Below are 14,801 nucleotides of genomic sequence, written 5' to 3'. Positions count from 1 at the left end.
GTTCTTGATGCTTCTGACCCAAGGATTTGTAAAGGACCCCATGCCTACCCTCTGAAATGCTCCCAGGTGTTCTCCCCCCACCAGCTCTGAAAGGAGGCCATACAAACTGACTTGCTACCTATACTTTTATAAATACTCAACCAAATGACAAATGGTGTGTTTCAGTTGTGAACAAAGCTCGATTCATTCCAAGAGCAATGAAAAACCAAAGGTTAAGAAGACAAACACATGGGGAAGACCAGAGAAATGTTTTGGAAAGATTTTTCAGAGGACAAGAGTCTCCAAGGTAAATCAGTCATGGGGGCTACAAAATATTTGTTCAAAAGAATGTGGGAGAACAGAAAGAAATTTCAACTACCAAATACTGGATTTTCTCATTGCTTAGCCTAATTTCCATATTTATTTACATTTGCAAGTTGTTTTTCCAGTGACTGTAATCCCTGACCACTATAATTATGAAAAATACAGATCCGGTTCTGTTGTGTTTTGATTTGTTTTTGAGAAGGAAGAAGAGTGTTACTGTTTGTTCTATTTAATTGTATCCAATTTTGCTGGAAATATGTAGGTGGTAGATATGAAATGTTTTCGTTCCTGTTTTCTTTAGGAGATTTACTGTTTATGAATCTCTCTTTTTTTAAAAATTTTTTTTAATGTTTTATTTAGTTTTGACTGAGAGAGAGAGACAGAGCATGAGCGGGGGAGGGGCAGAGAAAGAGGGAGGCATACAATCTGAAACAGGCTCCAGGCTCTGAGCTGTCAGCACAGAGCCTGATGTGGGGCTCGAACTCACAGACCGCAAGATAATGACCTGAGCCGAAGTCAGACACTCAACCGACTGAGCCACCCAGGTGCCCCTGTTTATGAATCTCTTGACATAAAAACAAAATGAAATGAAAGTCATTCAAATGCAGTACCAAGGTTACAAACTGGACTTCAAAACCAATCACAGACTTCCCAGTCCTGCATTTGGGGCTTCTCAGTAGCCTTGAAATCAGCTCCACCCAGACTGTTCTCTTCCTTAGGCAGATTTGAGGCCAGCTGAGATCATCAGCTCCTGGGGTAGAACTAGCACTTTTAATGGGAGGAGTGTAGCACAGTGTCTAAACCAGCACTTAGTGGGCATTCTTTAATGAAGGTGAAAACGAGACACCCCAGAGATTCTGATGTTCAAAACTCTTTATTCTCCACTGCCTTCAGGATCAAGTACAAAGGCCTACACCTGTTCTTCAAGACCCCGTCTGATGAGGCTTCTGCCCACCTTTCTGGCTTCTTCACACCTCTTGGCTCCCTAAACTCTGCCTGTCTCTGTTCATTTTCCACAGAGCCATCAAGGTGGTCTTTTTAAGCCATTAAGACCCTCCAGAGCATCTGTGCATTGAGAATAAATCCAGACTCTGCAGCATGTCCCCATCATCCCTCCATGACCTGGCCCCTGCCTACCTCACCAATCTCATTTTCTATCGTCTCCCTCTTTCACTATATTTCAGCCATATTCCCTTCCTTTCTGTTCCTTGAACACAGCTCTTTCTCATTTGGTGGGCTTTGCAACTGCTATTCCTCATCCAGGGACACTTGCCCAGGCTTTTCCTTCCTGTCCTCTAAGTCTTAGCTGGCTCCCTGAGCAGCCAGCCCAGTGAATCTTCCCCAGTCACTTGCAACCACAGCACTGTTTTTCATTCCATTCTCTGTAGTGATCACATTTGTCATCCCCTAGAATTTGAGCGCCATGAGGGCAGCAGTGTCTCAAACTGGTTCACCAGCATATTCCTGGTGTCTAGACTGGTGGGCCTAACACAAAATAGGAGTCAATATAAATCAGTGAGTAAGTGAATGAATGTCTAAGTCAGTGGTTCTCAGAATCCCCAGAGGCTTGTCAAAACATGGATTGCCATCCTGACCCTCAGAGTCCCTGAGTTGGTAGATCTGGGGTGAGACCCCCAAATTTACATTCCTCCCAAGTTACCTCTGCACATGGTAACTGTATCCTCCCAGACCACAATTCCTCCAGGGCCTGCTCCCAGGGCCTGTCTATGTCTAGCGGGAAGCTCAGGAATGTTCCCTCTGAGCTCCACCAGAGCAGAAAATGCCTCTGAAAGTGAAGTCAGTCCTGACCTGTGTGCAGGGCTAGACTTCAGCTCACTTTTAGGTGGGCCTCGTTATTTGCAGAATGCTTTGCCCCAGCCCTTCCTCCTCTTGCTTTTCCTCTTACCAAACAACCCTTAATAGCGATGGCTTTTTCTCCTCCTTGTCTCCGGTGTTTAATTTCTCCAGCTTGTGCTCAAACTTAAACTGTGCCATTTATTTGGTTGGCCTTAATATAATGTAATAACCTATGGAAGGAGCCCACCTCTCTTCCTTGAGGCAGAGCAATAAATGCTAAAATTGATTCTAGGGCAGAGGGAAAAAAAAAGAAAGAAAAAAAAATATTTCTTAATGGCTTCTCAAATTGCAATTTTAGTTTCCTAAATCCTGCTCTTTGAATTCACCCTCATTTTTCCTAGTCATTTTGAGAAACTCAGTGCTGCTCCCTTGCCTACTACAAAGTCAGTAAGAGGACCTGAGTTGAGCTCCATGGAGGCCTGCCTGCAAGAACATCTCAGGCTCAGGATGTCCCTGGTCCAAGGTACATACACACTTTGGAGAAACTCACCTTGCTGTGATGTTGGAGCTGCACCCAGCCTCCATAGCCGAATCTCTGTGGAGGAGAAGCACAGTCAGGCTGGAGGAACAAAATAAGGATGACTGCAATAAAGGGGTATCCCTGTGGCAGAGGGTCCTGAGCTCCAATCTTTCAGGTTATGACCTTCCCATTTTCTGCCCTGACACCCATGTATCACTTTTTCGATATTGATATTTAAGTCAATTTACTTTTTTCCCTCAAATATATTTATTCAGGAAGAAAATTGTGTATCATAGAAATGCTAGTTTTATCTAGGTTGCAGTTTTTATTATTTTTTTTATTTTTTATTAAAAAAAAATTTTTTTTAACGTTTATTTATTTTTGAGACAGAGAGAGACAGAGCATGAACAGGGGAGGGTCAGAGAGAGAGGGAGACACAGAATTTAAAACAGGCTCCAGGCTCTGAGCCATCAGCACAGAGCCTGACGAGAGGCTGAAACTCATGGACCGTGAAATCATGACCTGAGCCGAAGTCGGACGCTCAACCGACTGAGCCACACAGGCGCCCCTAGGTTGCAGTTTTTTTTTTTTAATTTTTTTTAACATTTTATTTATTTTTGAGACAGAGAGAGACAGAGCATGAATGGGGGAGGGGCAGAGAGAGAGGGAGACACAGAATCGGAAGCAGGCTCCAGGCTCTAAGCCATCAGTCCAGGGCCCGACACGGGGCTCAAACTCACGGACCGCGAGATCGTGACCTGAGCTGAAGTCGGACGCTTAACCGACTGAGCCACCCAGGTGCCCCTAGGTTGCAGTTTTTAAGTGAGGATTAACATCAGGGCACCTGGGTGCCTCAGTCTGTTGAGTGTCCAACTTAGGCTCCAGTCATGATCTCGAGGTTCCTGGGTTTGAGCCCTGCGTCAGGCTCTGTGCTGACATCTCAGAGCCTGGAGCCTGCTTCAGGCTCCTTCTCTCTCTGCCCCTCCCCTGCTTGCTCTCTCTCTCTCTCTCTCTCTCTCTCTCTCTCTCAAATATAAACATTTTTAAAAAATTAAAAAATAAATACATGAGGATTAACCTTAAAAGATACTTGTTCATGGAATGCCTGGGTGGCTCAGTTGGTTGAACTCTTGATTTCAGCTCAGGTCATGATCTTGGCAGTTGATGGGTTTGAACCCCACATCGGGCTCTGTGCTGATAGTGTGGAGTCTGCTTGGGATTCTCTCTCTCCCTTTCTCTCTGCCCCCTCCCACTTGTGCTCTCTCTCTTTCTCTCTCTCAAAATAAATGAATAAAATTTTAAAAATCCCCTATTCTAAAACAAACAAATAAATAAAATCTCATTTTGTTCATTCATTCTTCAAACCCTCAAGGAACCCCCACACTTAACCAGCCTTACTAGGGCAGAGAAAATAAAAGGACACTTCCAGCCTGTGTGGAACACAGGCTTGAACATGTGGGGCTGGGCTGGCAAGTTTTAAAGGGTAATGGTGTGTGAGACCTGCTGTGGTTGAGTAACACACAAGGTCTTTGGGAGTCGGGAAAAGCACAACTTGGGTTAGGTGGTGTCTAAGGAGGGAGGTTGAAAAGATAGTCTGGGATCATATTGGAGAGTAACTTCCAATGTTCTGTATTTCCATGCTTCAGATGAGTGCCTCTTGATGGAGGAAGAGAAGGTATTGGGCCAGAAACAATGGTGTGAGAAGCTCATCAACACTCTGGTCAGTAGTTATGGGTAGGGAACTTGAACATTAGCTCAACTTCTTGCTTGTTGTAGTTGGATGAGACCAGATAACAGTGATTGGTTCTTATGCCATGCTACAGGGAAGTTGTCTTCAGAGAGTCAGGTCTTGGCAGGTCCTCTTCCTAGCAGCCCTCTCACCTCCAGACTGAGAGGGGAAGTCTGCGCCTACAGCACAAGGGTGTTTGTATGTCTCTGTGTCTGTGACCAGGGACTGCCAGTCAGATTTAAGATTTGGTCAATTCTGTACCAGCTTTATTCTACCTTGGCATAAGTCTGTTCTTGAGTTCTAACTCCAAATAATCGTATTAGCTCTGAAAGTCTACCTGCCTCCTTCCTAAGTGACAATAGGGGACCTGAAGTAGTAGGGTGGGCATGCAGAAGAAACTATTCACCAGGGGCCTTAGCTTCTCCTCCATACCCAGTTTCTCCTTTGCCTGCACCCCTCCACCCCACTCTCCTCCTTTCATGCATTTGATACCATAGTGCTTCCCCCATTGTCTTCTCCTGGCTAAAGCTGCTGAGAGATGTATATTGGAGGAGGGGGTGGAATAAAGCCTCAACCAGTTACATTTTAGAGTAAACAAACTTTCTCTCAAATTAAAATTTGCCATTGAAATTTTACTTTACTGTAGAAGAAAAGTTTTGTTTTCTTATTTCCTTCTTTCCTTTTCTTCTTTCCTTCTCTGTTCCCTCTTTCCTCAGTCTTTTTCTTACATTTTGTTAATTTGCTAAGGAACTTTAACCCGTAAGCTAGCAGGCTAAAGTATTCGATTGGAGGAAGAACAGAAAGTCAGAGGGAGGCAGAACAAAGGGATCTTGTCACACGTGACAAACCACTTCTATTATCATTGGCTTTGTTGGGGTAACTTAGCATCTCAAAGTCACTGTTTCCTTATGTGTAAAATGAGGCTGATAGCTGTAGCTGTGACATAGGGTTTTATGGGAATTCATTAAGATAAAATTCATAGAAAGCTATTGACTCCAGACCCTGCTTATAGAAAGGGCCTCATCAATGCAAACAGTGATCATGATGGTGGTGACAGTGGCATTGGTGGTGCTGGAGGTGGAAGAGGTGGTGACAAAGGTGATGGCGATGGTTGTGGCGTTTGTAGGGATGGCAGTGGCGGTATTGGCAATGGGAGAGGTTGTGAGGTGGTAGTGGTGATGGTTGTGCTGGTGAGCTTGGCGGTGGTGGGGGTGGCAGATGGACAGCACTGGGGGTAGCATAGTGGTGACAGTCTATTTTATCCTTAGGTGTGTCACCCTGTGTTCCTCCTTCCCCTTTCTTGGGAAGCACAAAATTTGAATACTCTGTGCTTCTCCTAAGCCCCCTGCAAAAGTGTAACCTATTTAGGGCAGCTGCTCCAAGTCCAGGCTCTACATAGTTCCACAGCTGTCATCCTAGGTTGAACAAAGCTTGGGGTCTGAAATTTATGACCTTGAGAGTTGTGATGAGAGCATATGCCTAGAAGCATTTACTGTCTGAAAATGACCAGTATCCCATAGGCATTTAAGGGCATGACAATAAAAAACCAAACTAAAAAATTCAAGGGAATTCAGTTCTATATACAAAAGATGTGTTTCTGAAATTGGTTTGTATGAATCAGAGGTGGATGAACTGAATGGCATTTTTACTGTCTTGGGGACCTCATACTTCCATGAGGTGAATAAGGAACCTCCTGTGTGATAAAAACAGGTATCTGTTTCCTCCGAGGGGTTGTTTGAAAGTCAGGCTATGTCTGGGATTTTGACTCCTATAACCTTACAATGATCAAGTGTAATTAAATCATTGCTAATGAAAAAAAAGATGTAAGTATATAATTTTTTTAAAGTAAAGGCCAGAACTTTTGACCCCATTTAAAACTAGGAGAATCTTTGCAAATCCTACTATTGGGCACATAGTAGGTGGTCCATAAAGTCTTGCTGAAGGAGAAAGCCGTGACCTTATCATCATCGTTGTTGCTGTGAATAATCTCATTGTGGATCAACCCGAAGCAACATTCACCATGGTTCCTTGGTCCACCATCCTCCTGTTTATGACAGCAGAGAGTGGGTCTCTTGATTCATCAGAAACAATTTAATCAAGAACCTCCTGAATATGCTCTTTCCACCTCAGATAGATTTTGCCCCCTAAGGATCTTAACTGTAAGTCTGAGTAAAGTCATCATTAGCAAGTGAAAATGGAAACATTTCTCAAATCCTAATCCTTTGTAATCATTAGTTAATTATCAATCCAGGAATGTTGATTCTGCTTTTCTGTTTCTTCACTGGAGTAAGAGGCCAAGGTTATTGAGGTGTGTCCATTAATGTTTAATGAGGAAAGGCAAGTTGGAAAACAGATACTAGTTCTTCCAAAGAGACTTCATCTTCTAAAATAAAACTAGTACTGGCTTCTTTTCATTCTTTTATTGGGAAGTTTGAAAACGTGATGAGAAAAGATCAGAGACTGATGTATTGAAATAATATTTTACCCATTAAGAAACAATTTGAAGACAAAGGAAAATCTACTGTAATTATTGAACTGCCTGAATACCAAGGAAATTGTGCTCTTGCCTAACATCACTTTAATACTCACTTTACTGTGACAATATAGACTGGGAGAGAGGGAGAAGGATACTAGCACTATTTACATGTCTATTTATTTATCTCACTCCTCCCAGTTTGAAAGCATAGAACTGTTTTCTGCTGGTTATTTCATCACTGGCCTACCTGCAATCAAATGAAAACTTCTATCACATGTCAGATCTACTTGCTTGACCTGTGGGTTGAAGTCAGGTTCCAATGACCCTTTGACAAGGCCCTCCATGGGTTTATTGAGTGTGGGGAATTAGGGAACAGTCTGGTGTCGAGAAAGGCACTGGGGGAAAGAGGGACCACCATGGTTCCATATAGCTCTGGGATTCTAGGCTCATTTCTGAGTCTCAGTTACCTTATTGGTCCAGTGAGGTTAATAATATAAATTTTATCTGCAATTCACATGATTTTATGTGAATCAAATATATATATTGCTCCCTGGAAGTATAAGAGTATAATGGTTATTATTACTATCATTATGTCATCAATGTTATTAAGTGTATCAGTTATCTGCTTATAGCATGTGAGACTACTAGCCTGGTTTATTGGGACAAATGCCCCTCCCCTCTTTTGAGGGGACAGGTAGACGTTAAGAAGGAGAAGGGGGAAAAAGAGCCAGCAGCAAGTGTGCTTGGGAAGTCTCCAGGGCACACATTTATGGTTATAGCCTCCCTGAGCTCTGTATCTTCAGCTTCCTAAGCAGATTTAACATTGCCTTTAGGGCCCTGCATTAGGTGAGGGCACCTAGAAATTATCAGCTTTTGGTGAGAACTTCTTTGCTCAAACTGGAGGCAGGCTTCCAGGTGGGAGGCAGATAACAGGAGGTGGAATTGTGGCACAGGATACTAGGTAGGAAGTTTTCCCCCTTCAGCAAAGAAGAGGTACCTTTTAAGGCTGCTATGGGTCTTCATCACTAATCTTGATGAAGTGGTGTTTACACTTTAATAAAACATGATGAGGACAGTAGCATTCAGAATAGCAAGTTCCCAAGTAGGCACTTAGACCCCTTCTGGAGGGTCAGTTGGTGCAGTTAGTTTTCACTACCTGCTATAGCAAAAAACCCTTTCAAAGATGGTTCAGCATCATTTGTATTTTTCAGTCTAAAATGTCTACCATCTATCTTACTTAAAATGCCAAAGGACGAAGAAATAAGATTAACATTCTCCCAGGAGACAACTAGGAGAAAAAAATACTTTCACTCGCTTGCACAATAAACCATATTTTAATTAGAGTTTGGGTTAATTCATTTTCCTCCACTTGGGACAAAAAAGATGAAACATTATCAGTGGCATGAAAATACTAGAGAAGGCTGAAGATTGAATAAAACCTGATACTTAGCCTGAATAAAACTCAAGCCAATTGTAAATTTCTTTCATGTTTCCACCTCCTTCTTTTAGTATTCATTCAAAAGTTCTTAATGACAAAAGGAAATTTCCCTCTTTTGAGAAATACAGAGAAAGAGACACTCATTGTACAAAGGCTTCATGTCATTTTCTCTAGGGTTTTTTTGATGTTCCTACTCTCTAGTTCATAACAAGGATTTACAGCTTAAAGAACATCAAAAGGAAAGGTTTCAGACAGTGTCCTAAAATAGACTTTAAAAAAAAATTCCACAAAGCTATGTCTTGGTGCTTCTAAAACTTATTTTAAACATTTTGGAAAGGAGATGTGTTTTAGAAGTCCTGGAAGCCTATCACATTCCATTTTTTAATAGTCTTTTACTTGAAACTGTAACTTTAAATTCTGTAGTTGGCACATATCTTCCAAGCAGCTGAATATGTGATTTAAATGGAAGTAAAACTGCCTGACTTAAATTGGCCAGAAATTTTAAAGAATGCTTCATTTGAGGGGAAAAGGGGATTTTGAGAAGGCACTTATTTCTTTGATCAGTGTTCTTTCAAAACAAATGTAAAAGTCATTTTTAAAAACTAAGAAATCAGAGATAGCAAATAAGTTTACATCACTCCTAGAGCAGAGAAACTTAACATCTAATTCCCCAAAGAAGAGATAGATCTGTAGTAGAAGCAGTAAGAAACCCTGGAAAAGTTCCAGAAATAATTCAGTAAATTAACCACCATTACCTTTTTTAGATCTGGCCATTCTTTTGGTAGAATATGACTATGGATGTCAATTTTCATCTCCACAGGATCAGAGGAGAAGCACGTAAAGAAGAAAGAAGTTTCGGTATCAAGAGATCTCCATAAAAACCATGGAGTTAATTGATTTACGTTGCCCCTTCTGGCACCAGTCAGTAGGCCTACTCGGCTCCGTCTAGGTCCACTGGAGCTGCCCTATTAAAGTTCAGAATTCTGTTTATTTGTCAACTTGTCTTTGAGTCATCAACTCTTTGGTAATCGGGACTCTGGGTACTAAATTTAAAAATAAAATAAAGGACTGTACTAAACCTCATAAGGTCAAATGTACTGCTGGATGCTTTTTTTTCCAACAGGTCCAAAATTGGCTAATACTTGTTTTTAAATATTTCAATTGTTTTCAAGATATACATAGTAAAAAATAAAATAAGGCATGGTTAAAAATCAAATAGTACAGAGGGTTTTTAAAAAACAATAGATCACTGACTCACTTTTCATTGGTTTCATTTCTCAGAAGCAACCAATTTTAATGCTTTTGCTTTTTGTTCAGCTATTTACCTTTATGTCTTTAAACAATATTGATCAATTGGCTTGTTCATGAAGATTTAGCATGTTGAAAAGTTGTGGGTGAAGTTTCACCTTTACTTTTACCTTTTTATTATTATTTTTAAAAGTTTTATTTGTGTAAGTAATCTCTACACCTAATGTGGGGCTTGAACTCAAGATTGCAAGAGTCGCATGCTGTTCTGACTGAGCCAGCTGGATGTCTCTACCTTTACTGTTAAATCAGAGAAAGAGCCCATCCTTCATACATGTTATTTCTTCCATTGTCTTTTTCTTTCATATATTCACTCATGCATTTAACATTTATTGAGAACTGCTATATGCTAAGGATATAAGGTTGAATGAGGTAAAATAATGCACATGTAATAGATGATTGTATGCTGCCTAAGTACAGGAGAAAGAACGAAGTAGCCATTCCCCTGGGAGTTGTCAAAGCAGTTGGGAGAGGGTTTCCACTGGAACAGAAAGTGGGGCTCATGGTCATGCCTCTAAAGAGAACCTAGAACAAAGCAGCCCTTTGTTATTCTATGTTAACCTTTCCTATTCCTGGAAAGCTCGAAATATTCAGGGACCTGGGGTCCCTGGCACAGCCTTGAAACTCCTTTGGGATGCTCCCTTCATTTCAGTCTCCACAGCACAGGGACTAAGTCATGGCCTTCCTACTAGGCTATTCAACTAGATTCCAGATAAACTGTAACAAATACTATTTTCAACTAGAATCTGGGTAAATTATAACAAGTTAAACTAGATTCTGGATAAATTATAACAAACATTCTTTTCAGTGCTGCTCAGTTTGAAAAAAAAATACAGGAATCCTCAAGATCATTTTTAAAAAGTTCAATGAGCTGAAACTGAGTAAGTGAGCCTTAAATCAACCTGGAGGCACATGCTAATACCCAAAGGAAGCACTTTTTGAGCACTATGGCTCAGGCACTGTTCCAAGCATTTTACTCATATCAGTTCATTTATTCCTTGTAACAGTCCTATGAAAGAGGAACTATTATCAATATCCATTTTATAGAAGAGGAAACTGAAGCACAGAGAAGTTAGGTAACTTTTCCATGGTCACACCATAAGTGATAGAGACAGAACTTGAACCCTGGAAGTGTAGAGTCAGAGTTCTAGAACTTTGAGGATAAATATACCACAGATTAATAGGATATTATACCATGAGTTGTACAAAACTGAGACCCCTTCATTAAACTAGAATTCTTGAAGGGGCTAGACCCCTAGCAAATAAATATACTAGAAGTAAAAAAATCCACTGCTCAACAAAGGGAGTCTGTAAGGACATCTATTTCCATGATGAGAAAAAAAGGAAGAAAAAGAAGGGAATAACAGTTTTCTTTGAGAATTTCTTTGAGAAATATTATCCAAACACAGGTACTGAAGGTTTATTTTTATTTTTATTTTTTATGTTTATTCATCTTGAGAGAGAGTGAGAGAGCAAAAGCATAAACCAGGGAGAGGCAGAGGGAGAGGGAGAGGGAGAATCCTGAGCAGGCTCTGGGCTGTCAGTGCAGAGCCTGATGCAGGGCTTAAGCTCACAAACTATGAGATCATGACCTGAGCCAAAATCAAGAGTTGGGTGCTCAACCAAGGCACCCCTGAAGGTTTTAATTAAAGTGGTACCAGGTTGGTAATCCTTGACTACTCTATTTCTACTCATGCCCAGAAAGAGAAAATGGAGATCTTTCCTGAAGGAGAGCATATCAACTTAGTCCCTTCAGTATTGCCACAGAATAAGGCCAAGAATATACTGGCTCATAGTATAAAATTCTACACATGTGAGGAAAAAAGCCACCGTAAGGGAATGTCCACAGAAATAATAAATAATAGATTTAAGCCTCCAAGGACATATATATTGGAATTGTTAAGCATAGGATATGTTTATTATATATGAAATGTTTTTTAAAAAATGAGAGACTATCAAATGATTGACCAAATTTGAAAATGGACAAAATAGGGACACCTTGTGGTTCAGTCAGTTACTCTGACTCTTGATTTCGGCTCAGGTCATGATCTCATGGTTTGTGGGTTCAAGCCCCACATCAGGCTCTGTGCTGCCAGTGCAGAGCCTGCTTGGGATTCTCTCTCTCCCTCTCTCCCTCTCTCTGCCCCTCCCCTGCTCCTGCTCTCTCTCTCTCTCTCAAAATAAATACATAAATAAAAATTAAAAAGGACAAAATAAAACTTCTGTAAATTAAAACATAATCATTTCAGTAAAAAACTCAATGGGTGGATTAAACAGCAAAATAGACATAATTGAATGGAGAATTAATGAATGGGAAGAGAGACTTGTGCAGAGACATGAGGGGACTGAGCATATTTAAGAATATCACAGAGTACAAAGGATAGAGTAAGAAAGTCTAAAAGGAGTCTGACAAAAGTGCTAAAAGAGAGGAGAGAGACGTTGGAGGATGTGGGTTTGGCTTTTGGCTTTGTCCAACAAGGCTGAGAATGGCAGAAAGGACTCCATGCAAATCAAGAGAGGTGAAAGAGGGGCTAAGGGAAGTCTTCCCAAGCTAGTCACAAGCTCCTGTATTTATTGAGCATACCTTTAGGGAAACAATGAGCAATACATTGGTGGGCTACGTGCCAGTAAGAACGTATAGAAAATGTGCAGAAAAACAAGTTAAGACAGGATAAAATATTCCATGTGATAACATGGCCTAAGGAATTTATGAGTATAGGCAGGACCTAACACGTAGATATATATTACTAGTTAAGCGAAGTGAGTGCCACCTGGAAATACATTAACTAGATAAGCAAAGCATGGCCTCTGTTTTCAGCAAGACCAGAGGCTGTTTTCTGCTGTTTTTGCAATGCATTCCCTATAATCTCCTAACCCAGGACATGTCTACTTGATTTCCCACAGGAGGAGAGATAACACAAGAGATAATAGCTGAGAATTTTCCAGAACTGATGAGCCAACAGATCCAAGAACCAAAAATTATCAAAAACTAATCAAGAAAGATAGAAAGAATTTCATTTCTAGAAACCTTGTAGTGAAACTACAAAACAATAATAATAAAGGTTAGATCCTATGAACTGCTATAGAGAGAATTAACGCCTTAAAAACTCAGCAATTAGACTGACAACCAACTGACAGCCAACTTCTCGCAATGATGGGAACCATAAGACAATAGAAAATATAGTCAGAAGGCTGATATACATGAACTGTCAAGCTGGAATCATCTACTTTGTAAAATTTAATTTTAACGGTGAGGGAGAAATAAAGATATCTTCAGGTTAAAACTGAGTTTGCTATCAACAGACCTTCTCTTAAGGAATTCCAAATGATGTACTTTGGAAGGAGGGAAAAAGACTCTGGCAATATAAGAATAAGTGGGAAGGTGAGAAACTTGTAATCATATAAGTAAATCTAAATAATATTAAATATTTAAAATAATGCCAGTAATAACAATGATAATGTCTTCATTTCAGAGTTCTATTACTTGCAAAAGGTTGTCCAATCATACTTTTGGCTTTCTCTCCAAGGTATGCTTTCCTGCCAGCAAATCTCCTAATTTTAACATCTTTTGCAATATGGATAGGCTGAAAATTTCCTAAATCACCCAGTCCTGATTCCTTTTTTCTTACTAGTTTGTTTTTTTTTTGTTTGTTTTTGTTTTTGTTTTTTTAGAGAAAGAGAGAACGTGAGTGGCAGAGCATGAGAAAATCTTAAGCAGCCTCCATGCTCAGCATGGAACCCAACATAGGGTTTGATCCCACAACCCTGGATCCCACAACCCTGGAATCATGATCTGAGCCAAAGTCAAGAGTCAGATGCTCAACTGAAAGCCATCCAGGTGCCCCTCTTACTAGTTTTTCAATCTGTCTTTTTCTTCTTGCATTTTACCATAAGTACCAAGAAGGAACCAGGTAGAACCTTTAACATGCTTGGAAATTTCCTCAGCCGAATATCTCCTTTATAAATCATAACTTATAAATTCTTATTTCTACACAACTGTAGAACACACAATTGACTTACGTTTTCTGCCACTGTATAACAAGGATCACCTTTTCACTTTCTACGATGCTCCTCATTTCCCTCTGAGCCCTCGCCATATTTCTATCACTGATCTATTTATGATGGTTTACATATTATCTTACATAATATAGGCTTTCTCTACCATAGTCCTCATTTCTTTCTGGGATTCACCGGCAGAATCATTTACATTCACATTTCTATTAACAGTCCATTCAAGACAATTTAGGATTTTTTTCTATTGCATACCTCAAATCTCTTCCAGTGTCTACCCCTTACTCAGTTCCAAAGCCACTTTCACATTTTGTTGTATTTGTTACCCTCTTTTTGAAAACTATATCAGTTTTAAATTGCTGCTGTAACAAAGATTACATCCTTTTTGGTTTAAACCAACACAAATTTATTCTCTTATAGTTTTGGAAGTCAGATGTCTAAAAGGGCTGTGTTCCTGCTGAGGGTTCTAGAAAAGAATCTGTTTCCTTGCTTTATCTGCCTTCTAGACATTGTCTGTATCCTTGGTTCAGATCCCCTCCTCCATCTTCAAAGCCAGCCAGGTAGCATCTTGCAGTCCTTTTCTCAGTTTCTGTCATCACAGTTTTTGACTCTAACCCTTTTATCTCCCTCGTATAAAGATTCATGTGGGCTCTGATGGGTAATCCGGGGTAATCCACTACGGGCTGCCTGCTGTGCGCTCACCTGCACCCCTTGTGACCACGCCTCGCAAAATTGAAGAAATCAAGGAGTTTCTTCTCACAGCCAGGCAAAAGGATGCCAAGTCCGTCAAGATCAAGAGAAATAAGGATAATGTGAAGTTTAAAGTCCGATGCAGAGGACACCTTTACGCTTTGGTCATCACAGACAAAGAGTAGGCAGAGAAACTGAAACAGTCCCTGCCCCCAGGTTTGGCAGTAAAGAAGCTGAAATGAACCCTGCACACTGATTTGAACTGTATTAAAATTTTAAAAATTCTTAAAGAAAAAATCACGTAATTACATTGGACTCACCCAAATAACCTAGGATGATTTCCCCATCTTAAAATCCTTAACACCATCACATTTTCAAAGTCCTTTTAGCCATATAAAGTAGCATTTTCACAGGTTCTGGGAATAGGACATGGAAACCTTTGAGTGGGGAGCATTATTCAGCCTACCACAATCAGGCATGCTAAAATTTCAAAAGTAACTGCTAAAAGAATATACACAGAGTATACAACTTT

At 40.3% G+C, this 14,801-nt stretch overlaps 1 protein-coding gene, 1 long non-coding RNA gene and 1 pseudogene across 6 annotated transcripts in view; 2 read left to right on the top strand and 1 right to left on the bottom strand.

Moving 5' to 3' along the window:
- Positions 1-9,134, bottom strand: part of ACMSD (aminocarboxymuconate semialdehyde decarboxylase) — a 58,868-nt gene extending 49,734 nt beyond the window's left edge. For both annotated transcript variants that reach the window (XM_040474916.1, XM_040474915.1), the window contains exons 1-2: positions 9,019-9,134; positions 2,651-2,695 (exon numbers count right to left, since the gene is read on the bottom strand). In XM_040474916.1, the coding sequence (XP_040330850.1) occupies positions 2,651-2,695; positions 9,019-9,075 (102 nt within the window). In that variant the 5' untranslated portion in view covers positions 9,076-9,134. The remainder of the gene's footprint in view (positions 1-2,650; positions 2,696-9,018) is intronic.
- Positions 1-9,356, top strand: part of LOC121030485 (uncharacterized) — a 65,855-nt gene extending 56,499 nt beyond the window's left edge. For 2 of the 4 annotated variants that reach the window (XR_005790245.1, XR_005790250.1), the window contains one exon: positions 9,084-9,356. This is a non-coding gene — a long non-coding RNA (uncharacterized LOC121030485). Of the gene's footprint in view, positions 1-165; positions 646-9,083 lie in introns of those variants that run through there. The other 2 variants (XR_005790253.1, XR_005790254.1) reach the window with 2 other exon arrangements.
- Positions 9,357-14,241: 4,885 nt separating this feature from the next.
- On the top strand, positions 14,242-14,554 carry LOC121030484 (60S ribosomal protein L38-like; annotated as a pseudogene).
- Positions 14,555-14,801: the final 247 nt, after the last annotated feature.

Source organism: Herpailurus yagouaroundi, unplaced genomic scaffold (assembly GCF_014898765.1).
Source record: "Herpailurus yagouaroundi ecotype Mexico unplaced genomic scaffold, PumYag 140, whole genome shotgun sequence".
Lineage (NCBI taxonomy): Eukaryota > Metazoa > Chordata > Mammalia > Carnivora > Felidae > Herpailurus > Herpailurus yagouaroundi.
This window is presented reverse-complemented; position numbering and strand designations above follow the sequence as displayed.